The 15,039-nt window shown below is 34.9% G+C and overlaps 1 protein-coding gene across 1 annotated transcript in view; it reads left to right on the top strand.

The window, feature by feature from the left end:
- Positions 1 to 15,039, top strand: part of MXRA5 (matrix remodeling associated 5) — a 28,897-nt gene that overhangs the window by 6,295 nt on the left and 7,563 nt on the right. Inside the window, exons 3-7 of the mRNA XM_014057256.2 lie at positions 1,972 to 2,194; positions 4,547 to 4,676; positions 5,498 to 5,888; positions 7,833 to 12,512; positions 13,025 to 13,925. Of these exons, the coding sequence (XP_013912731.2) occupies positions 1,989 to 2,194; positions 4,547 to 4,676; positions 5,498 to 5,888; positions 7,833 to 12,512; positions 13,025 to 13,925 (6,308 nt within the window). The 5' untranslated portion in view covers positions 1,972 to 1,988. The remainder of the gene's footprint in view (positions 1 to 1,971; positions 2,195 to 4,546; positions 4,677 to 5,497; positions 5,889 to 7,832; positions 12,513 to 13,024; positions 13,926 to 15,039) is intronic.

Below are 15,039 nucleotides of genomic sequence, written 5' to 3'. Positions count from 1 at the left end.
TAATTAAAATCTTAACTAAAATATTGATTGTCCTTTTTCTTCGTAATCAAGACCCTAAAAAACACCCTAAAGCTGTTGTTTTCTGGTTGCATTTGCTGACCCTCAAGACAGTGATAAGAAAGAAAGATAATGCCACAGCATAGTGTACATTTTCCATTGCTATTTTGATTAGGAAGAGAGAAACCTCACTGCGTTATGCAACATTTTCAACTTAGAATTCAACAGGAATTATCGGAAGAGTAGATGATGTAGATTAGTTCTCAAAAGAAAAGAAAATAGGCAACATATCTAAATATGACCAGTGAAAGAAATGCCCTGTTAAATAGAACTTTGTTAGACATCTCATACCAGAGAGGGGTTTTGGGGGGGTGCTTTTTAATATTTGAGGGGGCATTCTAGCCACAAATATTTCAGACGCTTACTAAGCCTGGTGAAATCTTTCAGTTATAATGGCTTGCATATGATGCTGATAGAAAAAGCACTTCATTTCTTGCAGATTTAAATGCACACAGAACTTTTGAAGACTAGTGGTTCCATTATACATATTGAGAATAGGAAGTGGCTTGTATAATTAGCAGGAAGGATTATAATACTGGCCTTACTTGGTAAATTTGTGACACTATTTGACTCAAGAACATGGTTTCTCCAACTGCCTCTCATAATATGCAGTATAACGGTAGCATATTGAGTTAGGCATGGCACTGCAGATCTTGGTTAAAAAGGAAACGATACTCAAGGAAAAAAAATGAGTATTACAAGCAGCAAATCAGAAAAATCCAAGTGAAATTTGTTGGTGAATAGAAACAAAGTGAGAGCTCACATAATTTATATCAACTTTAAATAAATATTTTTTCTTATGGAAAAAGATTTTTTCAGATAGAAATTGAGAGGTAAATTATCAGAAAATCTGACATTTATGCATTTTTCTATGGCACTTTTCTATGACACTTTAAAAATGTTGACTTATACTAGCCATTGTTAATATAGAATAGGGAATATCTTGTACAGTCATATGTCAGTATTTAACAATAGAATTATTGTTTCCAATGGTATAGCCATATTTTAGTTATTAAGTTCAAATATTTAGAATTTTTGTTTTTTAATAATATGGGTGATCTCAAAAAAATATGTTAATTGCTAAGAATAATAATGAATCTTGACCTTGTGTTTATAGACCTTATGGCATTGCATTACAGTAATTTATTTATTTAGTTGGTTCTCCACTAATGTTTCACATTAAACATTAAACAAACTCTAAATGTCATATGCACCAATCTAATAACAACTGCAATATAACAACTTCATATACCCCATAGTAAAATATTATGAAAATCAACAAAATTATAATCATATAATACAATGCTAAGCAAAATGCATACAAAAGATTAAATCACATTTATTGACTAGATAATCTAACTCTAGGTACTTATCTCCCAATAAGCTTCCTAGTAAGGTCATGTTTTAATGACTTTTCTATTGTCAACAGAGTTTATACTGGGCCTATCCTATTCTGCGGACAATTCTATTCCATAAAGTAATATTATATTCTTAATTATGTAAACAAATGAGGAATCCTTTGTTTCCTGTTGTTGACTAATGTGGTAACATCTGGGGTTAGGGATTCATCTCTTTTGTGGGTTAGCACATAGAAAAGGTCATTTTGATTGAGTTACTAAGACATCCCCAACATCAAATGACTTTCCAGGCCCAACTTCTGTTGTTCACATGTTGTATTCAATACATAGAATGAAATGTTCACATCTTGTATTCAGTGCTTAGAATGAAAATTACTGTACTATCAGAAATGTCCGCTTTGATGCTTAATATTAAAAGCCTGTGTTAGACTAGCTTTCTTGTCAATTTGTTCTAATTTACAAAGCATTCTAACCCTATTAACAAATTTTTCAATTTAGAGACCTTGATTGCTGTATCTAAGTTGTACCTGTCTAATAATGCATCTTTTTCACAAAGATTTAAGGTAGAGCAAAATGAAGAATTTTAGGAAGATGCAAAGGCAACCAAATTTGGAGACACTATCCATGGTGCTGATTGTCTGCCTGGGGATTTCAGAAGTCATCCTGGCATGTCCTCAGCCATGTGCCTGCTATGTTCCCAGTGAAGTTCATTGCACATTTCGGTCCTTAGTGGCTGTGCCATCGAAAATTTCTAAGCATGTGGAACGAATTAATTTGGGGTTTGTATAGTAATTTTTCTATGGAGTTTTATATTCTTGAATACAATTATGTGAAATTAATCCTACATGTCATCTAAGTGAAGCATTGTTCATTGTCAAGGAAATAAATTGCAATCTGAAACAATCAAATGTCTTTCATAAAGAGATGAATGACTGTTGTAAACCCTTTGATTAACTATTATAATTCAAATTTGTGGTTAAATGTGAGATGTTCTCCAACCCCGTCAATTTCTCATTAAATTTGTTTCATTTGATTCACCTGTATCAGGTAAATCAAATAAGAGCCAGTTTGGTCCAGTAGACTAGAAAACAGGAGACTATGAGTTCAAATCCCACCTTAGCCATGAAAGCCAGGTGGGTGATTTGGGGCCAGTTATTCTCTCTCAGCCTAACTCACCTTGTAGGATTGTTGTTGTCAGGAAAATAGGACAAAGAGGGTATGTTGGATATGTTTGCTGTCTGGAATTATTTGTAAAAATAATAACAACGGGATACAAATAAATGAATAAATCTTACCTGTTTTCATCTTTTCTCCTCCTACATCTTTTTAGTTTAATGATTAAGGCACCAGGCAAGAAACCAGGAGCCTGAGTTCTAGTCCTGCCTTAGGCATAAAAGCCAACTGGGTGACTTTGGTCCAGTCAGTCTCTCTCTCAGTCCAACCCATCTCCCAGAGTTGTTATGGGGAAAATAAAAGGAGGAAGTAATATTCATCTGCCACCTTGAATTATTTATAAAAAATAATAAAGGCAATAAATACATAAATAAATCTGTCTTCTTGCTCCCCCCCCCTTATATTTCTTCCCAAATTATGGAGAGCGTTATTTCAATAGCGCACATTTTGCATATAAAACTCTACAGCTGGTTAAAATATTTTGCTTTTATTTGAATTCTGATGTTACCTGCCTTATGCAATATTGTAGGGATGGAAAATTCTCTAATTCAGATATTGCTAAGTCAGAAGGTGCTCCAGACAGCATGACCACAAAGATGTTCAAGGATGTTATATTTTTGACCCCTGCCATATTATAACAATAGCTCCAAAACACAAAATAATATATATGTTCCTTTACTACCATTATGCCCACACTCATGTTCTAGGAAAAAATATTACTGATGTATTGAAAATGTTTTCATATTTTAATTTAAAGCTGATTGAAACATTTAGAATAAGTTTAGATCATAGCACTAAATCTTTAAGTTCTTTTTTCCTATTCTTGTGACTTTAGTTTTATAGTGCATTGTATCTTCTAGAGACCTCAAAGTGAGAAAGAAGTCTATAGCTTGAAAGCTGTTTGACAGATGCTGTTTGAAACAAATAAAATATATACTGTGTAGATTCTTCATTTTTGCTTCTAGTTACCTAATGATAGCATGTGATCTGTATTCGCTATTTCATTTGTCGGTCCTGATATTTTGCAGCATTTTGAGAAGGAAGAGGATATATTAGCAGCTGGAGCGAATATATTTACTATCTCGCTTGCCAAGCACAGATGCAGCTTTTGCTGGTATAGAACAAACTAAACACTATGTAGAACAATACCTGATGTACAAGCCCTAAAATCCTTACTTCCTTATGTATTATTTAATCCAGACATCTGTTTTTCCTATCACAACAATCAAATACAACATGAGCTGCTTTTTAAAAAATCCATTAATATAATTGAATATTATACTATTAAAAAGAACAATTTTGAATTAGACTGGGGATCAAAAATTATGTATATTTTTATTTTTTGGTGCTACTGTTAATATTAGGGATAAATGTAGAACATAAAAATATAATTGGCCTTTTGAACAATTAAAAGTTGATTTTATTTAATTAGAAACTATGCTATGTTCTGTTAACATTTCAAAAGCCGGCTGCAATAATATAATGAAGTTCTTGTGAAATACAGACATGTTTATGTTAATCTGTTCTGTTTTGGTTTTCTGCTTTCAGAACTTATTTTGCAGGCATTCATTTTTAAATGTCATCTACATACTTTTTTATTCATTCAAGGAGAATGTTATCAGAAAAAGCCCATTCTAATTGGCAATTTCCATGAATTTAAATTCCAAGTTGAATTTATTTATAATTTATAGGAAAGGAAAGGAAAGGAAAGGAAAGGAAAGGAAAGGAAAGGAAAGGAAAGGAAAGGAAAGGAAAGGAAAGGAAAGGAAAGGAAAGGAAAGGAGGAAGGAAGGAAGATATTTAAAAACAATTTGTGAAATGTCAGTTAAAATGGTTTATTAACTTTCTCAAAGTCCATTTATAATTTATGGATAAACCAAAGTTACCCCTAATGACAAACCTTCTCATTACAGAATAATGGTGAATGATTAAACAAATTTCCATTTCTTTTTTTCCAGGTTTAACAGCATTCAAGCTGTATCTGAAAGCTCATTTGCGGGACTTTCAAAACTTGAACTGCTCATGCTTCATGGCAATGATATCCAAAATATACCTAATGGTGCTTTAAAAGATCTGTCATCACTACAGGTAAAGCCAGAAATATTTACTAAATAAATCACAACACTTAGACTCTATTTCCTAAGCATTAGTGAACAAAAGTGTGTTCCAATACTCACCCAAAATCTGGCTATACAGAGGCCAATGATTTTGTTACTAGAAAATCCATCTGTGACTATAAGATATTATCTTATATTATCACAGTATTAAATAGATGTGCCTGCTCATACTGTGTTTCCCAGAAAATAAGAAAGAATCTTATTTTCTTTTGACCCCCAAAATAAGCACTTGACCTTATTTTCAGGGAAGTCTTATTATTTTTGAGGTTCAGGAGGCACCAAGCATGGCCACTTCATGGGTGCTGCTGTGTTGCAATATTAAAAGGGAGGGCTTATTTTCGAGGGAAGGTTTATTTTAGCGCATGTGGTCAAAAGCCCAATTGGGCTTATTATCCGGGAAGGTCTTATTTGGGGGGAAACGGGGTACATGCTAGTGATAGATGACACTGCAATAACTCTAACACATTTAATTCTTTTATAGGTAGAAATTCTTGAATCATCTTATTAAGGTTTTATATCTCGTATCCCCTAATAGAATAAGGTCTGCTTCAGTTAATTTCCTGGGGATAAATTTTTATGTATCTAACTCAAATTCCCTTAATTCTAAAAATGGATAACTAAGAATGTCTAGATTGAGCCGTTAAGTTATCCTGTACCACTGATGAAAAATAGAGAATTGTAATTTAGGTAACTCTTATGGGACACAGATTTTCTATTTCTATAAAAACATGCTTTTTCTGTAAAGTTTAAATATCAATAAAGATAGTAACCTTAATTTATTTGTCCATTTAGGTGTTCAAAGTAAGCTATAACAAACTGCAGGTTATAACTGGCCAAACCCTCCAAGGGCTTTTCAACTTGATGAGACTGCACCTGGATCACAACCAAATTGAATTCATCCATCCAAATGCTTTCAATGGATTAATTTCCCTCAGACTTCTCCACTTGGAAGGAAACCTGCTTCAGCAGCTTCACCCAAACACATTTTCAACACTCTTAGTTCTTGATTACTTCAGAATGTCAACAATAAAACATCTTTATTTATCTGAAAATGCCATTAGAACATTGCCTAAGGACATTTTTCAAAGGATGCCTCTTCTAGAGAATATTTATCTTCATGGGAATCCCTGGTCTTGTGACTGCAGGCTGAAATGGTTCCTTGAATGGACTGAGAAATCTGCGGGTAAGAGGAACTTTGTTACAAATAGTTGTAGAAAATCACCTTCAGAAGAAATTGGCCAGAAATACTGACTGGGTACATATATTGTACAGGTTGTTCTCAATTTATGGTCATTCCTTTAATGATAGTTTGTAGTTACAATAGCCTTGGAAAAAGTGACTTACAACCTTGAAGTTATCGCCATTGCATTATCCCCACAATCAGGTGATCTGCAACCAGCTCATATTTATAACAGTTGTAGCACACGCAATCATGATTTCCAATCTTCCCAGCTGTCTTCCAACAAGTCAGAAAGCCAGAATTACTTAAGGACCACATAATTCACCTAAGTATGTAATATACTTAATGACTGCAGTAAAGATGGTCATAAAATTGAGTCAGGACACATGATAACTCATTTAATGATTGCATTGCTCAGCAATTGATACTTTGGTTATGATTGTGGTTATAAGTTGATAACAATCTATATTAAATCATCTTAAGGTGTTTTCATGTAATGTTTTATATAAATCCAGTCTTTCCGATTTATCTTGTAATCTGTATTTAAAACATATTCATCGTGTTTGAGGTTTTTTTCCTCAAAAGAATATAATTTGCATAATTTGCCATGCCATTCAATGAACAAAGATGAAAACCACTTATCTCCCAATACATCAAGAATAAACATACTACAATAATGTACTTCAAGTGGCAATGGTATTTCTTCTCAAAATTAAGAACATATTATTCAATTTACAGTTAAAAAGGCGAAACTGGGAACCTTCACACTAATAAATTTCTGATATTGTACAGTGTTAGGTTGAATGGAACATAATGTAAACATTTAAGTAGATATTATAGGAGTCTTTTAACCACAAAAACTGTTCATTAAATTCTCTCTAGGTTGTAAGGAAGTTTTGTATTTATGAGTAGAGATTTCCAAGTGATGTAAGAAATAGCAAAAATAACTTATTTGACTTTAGAAGCAAAACCAATATTTCAGAATAGTCTGAATAATTATGAGTCACATAAAAGATAAACCCAAGAGAAATGAAGACATTTCAAATTTTACAGACAGATTTATAATATTATCAATTAAGTATTGTCTCTGATTATATCTGTGTTTCTGCAAAAACACATAATGTACCATATTTTTCAGAGTATAAGATGCACCATAGTATAAGATGCAGCAAGGTTTTGAAGAGGCAATTTATTTTAAAAAAGTTTTTGCACTGCAGACCTCCTAAAAATGGCCCGCTTTTCGTGAAAACGGGCCTGGTTTTCTTTCCAAAAAAAGGGCATGAATAGCCTTTAGGAGGTTTGTAGAGCCCCCAGCAGCACACTGCAAAATTCCTAAAGGCTTTGCATGGCCATTTTGATGAAGGGGCAGGGTTTGGGGAGGCAGAAAATGCTGTATTCAGTGTATAAGACACACCCAGATTTTCAGCCTCTTTTTTGAGGGAAAAAGATTTGAATTATACTCTGAAAAATACGGTAATTAGATTTATTTTATCACATAAACATATTTATGAACCAATGAGCTGTTAGGTAGTATGAAACTAAGTGAATAAATATAAAATGTATATTTATTAAAAAATGTACATTATTTAATGATTAACCTAGATAGCATAAACATTATCTTGAAAAGAACATGAACAAACTAGATAAATAATAATTAAAATAATTTCAGGCCAGTTAAAAAGAATAATTTAATTAAATTATTAAAGAAAAGATGGCACAACCTTTTAAAAAAGAAAAGGTGGAACAATCTTTTGTTCCAAATAGTTTGAAGATTTCTGCACAAGACATGAGGTTAGACTAGAAGACCTCCAAGGTCCCTTCCAAACCTATGACTATAAGATTCAAAGCCCATTACTAAATTCAAAGTATAGTTTAAAACATGGAACAGGAGAGAGAGCTAAACAAAAATCCTGTGAATTCAAAATGCCCTTTCTTTTTGTCTTTCAGGTATCCTAAAGTGTAAAAAAGATAAAGCCTATGAGGATGGTCAGATTTGTCCTAAATGTACTTTTCCCAAACAATTCCAGAAACAAGATATTCAAAATATGAAAGACATTTCCTGCAGGAAGCCAATCATACAGTCCCCATTTAAACAGAGCACCAACATTCAGGAAAATGATGAGGGTAAAGAAGATGACATCTCTGAGTTACTAATGGAAGAATTTCAGTGGCCTACATGGAACATTACTCTGAACTTGACTGATGAACACAAAAACTCAGTGAACCTCAAATGTGAAATTAAAAAACCAACGGACTCTACCAAAATCCAATGGAATCAGATCTCTCCTTATGAAATTGTGATCAACGGTACTATTTCTCTGGATATGGAATGCCATATGAATAGAGAAAACTACGAGAAGTTATGGAAGCTTATTGCATATTACAGTGAAGTGCCTGTCAAACTTGAAAGAGAACATGTGCTCACTCGTGAACCTAAATTAAGCTATCACTATAGGCAAGGTCCTGATTCTGATGATGCTCCCTATTACACAGGTGTGAAAGGCAGAATCTTTGCTGAGCCTGCCTGGGTGATGCAGCCATTCATACACATCCAATTAAACAGACACCAGAGCACAGGAAAAATGGTAGTTCTTTCTTTTTCTTCCCAGGTTTCTCAAACTATTCAACCTCATGAAAATAACCAACAGAGAAGCAGCTGGGTTATGATAGAGCAAGACCAGCACACAAGAGCTGCTCAAAGTATAGTAGAAGGTTCAAATGCTCAGCTTAGCTGTAATGTCAAAGCATCAGAAAGTCCTTCTATCAGGTGGATTCTCCCAGATGGGACAAAATTGAAAGCTCCATTCAAAATGGAAGGCAAAAGGTTTTCTGTCCTCAGTAGTGGCCAGTTAATCATCAGGTCAGTGGCCTATGCTGATTCAGGGGTATATTACTGTATTGCCCAAGTGAGAGACGACGTGGACACAGTGGCCTTCAAAGTTCTAGTGCAACCCACAGTTATTCAGCAAGCTGACTCTGAACTAACAAAAATTGAAAAAAATGTGGGGGATTCCATACTATTGCCATGTAGTGCAGTGGCTATACCAGATGCTCATTTAAACTGGATACTTCCAAGCAGCCAAATGATTAATGATTTGTCAAACTCTTCTAGTGGATATTTGCTAGAAAATGGCACATTGTTAATTCCATACAGTCAGGTAGGTGACAGCGGTTACTATAGATGTGTGGCCATAAATCAACAAGGATCAGATGAAGTTGTTGTTAAAGTAACAGTAAATAAGATGGTTTCTGACAGATCTTCTAAAAGGATAAAATTTAAAAAGCAACCTGGTTCAAGAATATCAGTAAAGGGGCAGGTCATCGGAGATGATGAGGGATCAGGTGATAAAGAGATTTACAGTATGCCAAGCAAGAAATTTCATCTCAAAAAATTTGAACAATCACTTAAACAGAAGAGCGATGACATTTTTCATGTTCAGGTAAGAACAGATAAAAAAGGGAAACGTAAAATGAAATTATGGAAAGGCATTGATAGGACCGAAGAAATTAATGTTGCTGAGGGTAGAAGAGTATTTGAATCCAGGAGGAGAATTCATATGACAAACAAACAAATTAATCCACAACACTGGGCTAACATTTTAGCAAAAGTCCGAAGAAAAAGTTTTCCCAGACTTACAACCACTTCTGTTCCTCTTCTAAGTACCACATCAGAGATTCCTTTTACACAATGGACCACAAGAAGTCATCTACCTATCTCCAGTCTCCCACCAAGAAGTGCTGTGGAAATCAATGGAGAAGAATCTTCAGCAGATACTTCCCATTTGGATGAAGCAGAATTATTTTCAGTCATCATTCCCTCTGTCATCAGCATGCAGAATTATAATCAAGACCAAATACTTTCTTCAGCAGTGCATGTGGAACATGAATTCTCAAAAATGCCAGAAGATCCATTCCACATGGAAACCTCTGTAGCACAGGAAATCCAGTTCTCTCCAACTATGCAGACACAACCTTGGGATCATAGTGATTTAAACACAGTCCAATCACAAGTAGAAGAACCAAAAAGGATAGAATTTTTTAATGGAGAAATAAATAGGATCTCAAAAAAAGTTGAACCTTATACTCAGAGCACTTTAATGATAGTCAGCAACAGGGAGAAAGCCACACCTAATCCATATTCAGAAATTTCAGTCAAAGATCCTGTCCTTGCCAAAAGCCATAAGACTAAAACTAGCAAACAATATTTACAAGCTAAATCTATGAGTAATGTGAGTAATGTTGCAATAACTTTTACACATGCTGAAATCAACAATTCTGCTACCATTGTTGCCTCTGCTACTCAAATGGCAGATTTTGCTCCTAAAGAACATAACAGCATAGAACATGTACAAGTAATTCCTTTTAATCCATTTACAGATTCTAAAAACCTAATATTAACAAATATAAATCTTGAAAAAACAAAATTCTCTTCTACTATAGAAAGCACTATTCATCCACTGAAAAAGAAAGAATGGATGCTGACAGCTGCTACTACTAACAAACCAACAACAGTAGCCATAACAATAGCATATGGAAGAAAAATGAGTACACCTGAACCAGCAATCAATAAGCATTCACGAAGAAGACCATATGGCAGACGGAGAACAAATAGATTTAAAAGACCAAAACCAATTCCTCCTTTTAATGTAGAAGATATAACTTTTGTTTCAAAAATATCTAAACTTGACAATACTACTCAAACCATGCAAGGTTTTATGGGGGGATATCAGAAGTCAGAGGATGAAATACAAAAATTGAGTTCTTCATCATTAATAAATGCAGCTACTTTACAAAAACCCCAGGACACAATAGCAATTTCAACTGTTCAACTTCCTACCTTATTACCTAAGACACCATTAACTCTTTCTAGTGTCATAAAGGATCAGAAAAGTCAAACAGTGACATCAACGTATCATTCAGTGACTACGTCACTCCCAAAGCAGCTGCATTTATCTCACAATCCAGAGTATACAACAGCTACAGAAAATAAGTTACCCATAGCTTATAATGAAGTGACAAATACCCCCAGAGCAAGTATTTTAGGAGAGAGTTCAACATCATCTTTTGATCTTACTTCTTCAGTGATTCCAGAACTTGAAGAAAAAGCCAACTCTTTCTCATCAGATTCTCCAAATGTCATTGATTCAAGGGTAGCTCAGTCAAAGTCTGCTAGTCAACAGTATCTATCTGTTAGCCAAACAGAACATCCTGAAATTCTGCCATCTTTAGAAAAATTGTGGAAAAATTACTTATTAAAGACTACAGTGGAACCGTCTTTTCATAAAGTTGAAAAAGTGACTATATCTCACCACAGTTCAGTCTCTGATCATACTTCTATACCTAAAGAAATGAACCAAATTCTTGATCTTTGGCAAAATAAAACACACATTCTACCAACTTCAAGATATTCCAAAGGAATTACTAGCCAGTTCCATAATCATGAAGATGATATTGCAATATATAGAAATGAAAAAAATGATCCCTCAGTTGTATCCATTTCAATGCTCACTCCTCTGCCTCCATTAACACCTAAGAATCTTAATTTAGCATATAGTTCTTCAACAAAGGAAAATCTCACATCTATTAAAGTAACATACCCAGATAGGAAGTTACCCACTGTGGATAGTATAAGAGCCAGATATAGCTCAAGACAGAATGAACTTTCCACCACTCAAAAAAAGCAAGGTAGTAGCAGGCCATACAGCAGCTTTTCATTAAGTCCGCATATTCCAAATGAACCAGTTGGAAAAAACCCGGGTTTCCTACCTCTGAAGTACAGTCATGTGAGGGGGACTGTAAAACCTCCATATCTCATTGCACCAGGATTTTTTCATCATTTTATAACTCACCAAGTGCCCCTTCATTATACCAATAAACCAGAGATAACAGCATACGCAGCCTATACCACACAAGAGAGAAAAATCTCTTCAACTTTCTCTACCCCCACACCTCCTCCATTATATAGACCTAAAATGCCTATTCTGGGCAAATATGACAACCAAGATGAAGCCAGACAAAATATTCATTCCAAAGGTTTTGTCAGCAACTTTCTTCCTGAAAGTAGAGATAAGCCTGGAAGAACAATCAATCACGCTATACCATATTATACCAATGCTAGAACACCATTTCTGATCAACAGAACCAGGATATTTCAACACTTGGGAGTGAACTCTAAACCACTAGTACCTAATCTACCAGCACCAGTAAGCACAACTGAGAAAACATTTCTCTCTGTTACCAAGAAGATAATGCATAGCACTTCTTTAAAAGCCATCACTATCCCAGTATCTCCTACATCCTTGGATACTGTACCAGCATCTGGGACAATCATTCCTACCTTCACTACCCCAAAAATAAAATCTCAAGTGAGTTCAACCTTGCAGTCTTCCAGTAGTATGTATTATAATAATCCAAATGTGTTATTTGTGCCTAAACTGGATAGAATCAAGGTTTTCAACTCAAGCCTCATTCAGTCTTCTGTGCCTTTAACACAACAAGGAAAAAACCCTAAAATTATCACTAAAATGTCTAACATTCTTTCTGCTCTTGCTGAGTCGGATATTGCTATCCCATGTGATGCCACAGGAGATCCCAATCCTCTCCTTTCTTGGACAAAAATCTCTACAGGTAACATTTTTAATCCTCTTATTTCAACAGCAGTTGGATGTAAAATCAGTTATATTGAATGCATTTTATTTAACATAAGCATGTATTTTGTTTCTTTTGATGATTTCAGAGGTGCAGTACATTTATAAAGTTGTTCAATCAGTAAAATAGATAGTTGCATCATGCATATTTGCAGTCTTTGATGTACATTATTGATGCAAAATAAAGAATTATATCTTGATAGGTATTCCCATCTTTATTGTGAAATTCATTGAAACTATATTGAATGTGTTAAATTGGGTTCCATAGAGATATTAATTCCAGTCAATCTGGCCAAGATTATGGAATCGATCGGGGTTTTTAAAATATCTGAAGAATGCCCTAATATATGTGATAGGGTGTGGTGCTTTTACTAGGGTCTTAGATTTTATGGGAGAATTGCAGTGGATTTCTAGGTTTTATTTAATAGATGATAAGTATTTTAGAAAGTGTTTAAACAACTTGTGGTTCATTTTCCTACCCTGAAACTTTAGGAGAAACGATGACAGCCCAAACAAAGATGCAACGGTTTGAAGTCTTGAAAAATGGCACACTCCTTATTCAGAGTGTTCAGCTTCAGGACCGTGGACAGTATCTGTGTGCTGCTGAAAACTCTCATGGCACTGATAAAATGATTGTCCTGTTGACTATCATAGCTCAACAGCCCAAAATGTTGGGTTCTCGCTTTAAGGATTTGACTGTTTATTTTGGAGAAAAAGTGACTATGGATTGCCAAGCCACTGGAATCCCAAACCCACACATTTCTTGGATTTTTCCTAATCGTAAAATATTTCAAACTGTAAGTACTATGGAGGGAAGGGTTATGCTATATGAGAACCGAACCTTGCTCCTGAAAGACAGTAACTTTCAAGATCGGGGAATTTACAAATGCATAGCCAGCAATGCTGCAGGAGCTGACAGTATTGCCGTGAGACTTCACATAGCTGCCTTGCCACCAATTATTGAGCAAGAGAAAGAAGAAAACTTTTCTCTCAATGTGGGGCAAAGCGTTCACATTCACTGTAGTGCAAAAGCAGCCCCCCCACCTGGCATCCGTTGGGTACTTTTTGATGGGACTCAGATTCGTCCCTCTCAATTTGTCCATGGTAATCTATTTGTTTTTCCAAATGGAACCCTTTATATACGTCACGTATTGCCCAAAGACAGTGGGAGCTATGAATGCATTGCAGCAAATATGGTTGGAGCAGTCAGGAGAACTGTACAGCTGCAGGTCAAAAAGCAGTCAACAAATGCCAAGATCACAGGAAGCTCACCCCAGAGAACAGATGTAACTTATGGTAGCACCCTGCGGCTGAATTGCAGTGCCTCTGGGGATCCCTGGCCATGGATCCTCTGGAGGCTTCCTTCAAAAAGAATGGTGGATTCTCTACAAAGGTAAATATTTCTTTTGGCATTCTAGGTAAAAGTTGTTGTATTTTGATTTTATAGATAATGATTCTTCAAATCAACATCATTCTTTCATTCATTCCAGTGATATCTACATTAAGTCAGGGATGTATGGACTTTGGGCCCATGTTTATCTATAACTTCCTAAATTATTGGTAGGACTTTCAAAGTTCTTATAGAAATGTAACCTTAGTGAGATATTAATGGGACAAATTATTAACTTCTGGAGAATAAATGTATTGATAAGTTAATTCAAATTACCTCATTTGTAATTTGCTCCGGCCATTTGTAATCTGGTCATGGGTTCCCAAAAATTGCACATCTGTTTTATGTTTGTTGATTATAAATTATCAGTTTATATCTGAGTATGCAAAGATACATTATAATCTAACTATATATCATAGTTTCTGAATATGAACTAATCAGTACATTTATTATATTTTTCATACCATTGTATTTCTCTTTCATGTAACATTGCAACATTTGCAGATTGCTTGATTTTATGTATGTACTAGCTGAATACCCATGCTCCGCTACAAAACTATGTGATCGGGCTTGATAAATTGACACTTGAAAATTAATGAGTAGTTACCATTGGCCTCCCCTCTCCCCTTCTCTCCCTCAGCCTTGCCCCACAGAATCCTCCCCTATCCTATCCCCTTCTCTCTCTCAGCCTTGCCCCACAGAAACCTCTCCTATCTTATCACCGTCTCCCTCGGGCTCCTCTCCAAACTCTCAACCAGCAGGCCGGATGAGTCACATGCTGGCCACACCCACATCCAAGTTTTCAGGTTGGGAGTGGGAATAGAACATCTAACTCCTTAGCATCAAAGCATATTAATAATAATGTACAAAATACTAATGCTCTGATGGTCATTTTGAAAAATCCTTTGTTACCGAACACCTAGAAGCCAAGAGAAACATATGTGCCAAATTTTAAGTTTGTAGGCTTTACGGTTCTGGAGATTTCGTGATTCCTGTGTGAGTGTTTTCGTATGTATGTATGTATCTATATATGTACTGTATATGCATATATATATATATATATATATATATATATATATATATATATATATATATATATATATATATATATATATAT

Source organism: Thamnophis sirtalis, unplaced genomic scaffold (genome assembly GCF_051295495.1).
Source record: "Thamnophis sirtalis isolate CommonGarterSnake01/CBP01778 unplaced genomic scaffold, rThaSir2_p1.2 scaffold_12, whole genome shotgun sequence".
Lineage (NCBI taxonomy): Eukaryota > Metazoa > Chordata > Lepidosauria > Squamata > Natricidae > Thamnophis > Thamnophis sirtalis.
The sequence above is the reverse complement of the archived record's forward strand: the minus strand, read 5'-3'. Positions and strand labels throughout refer to the sequence as shown.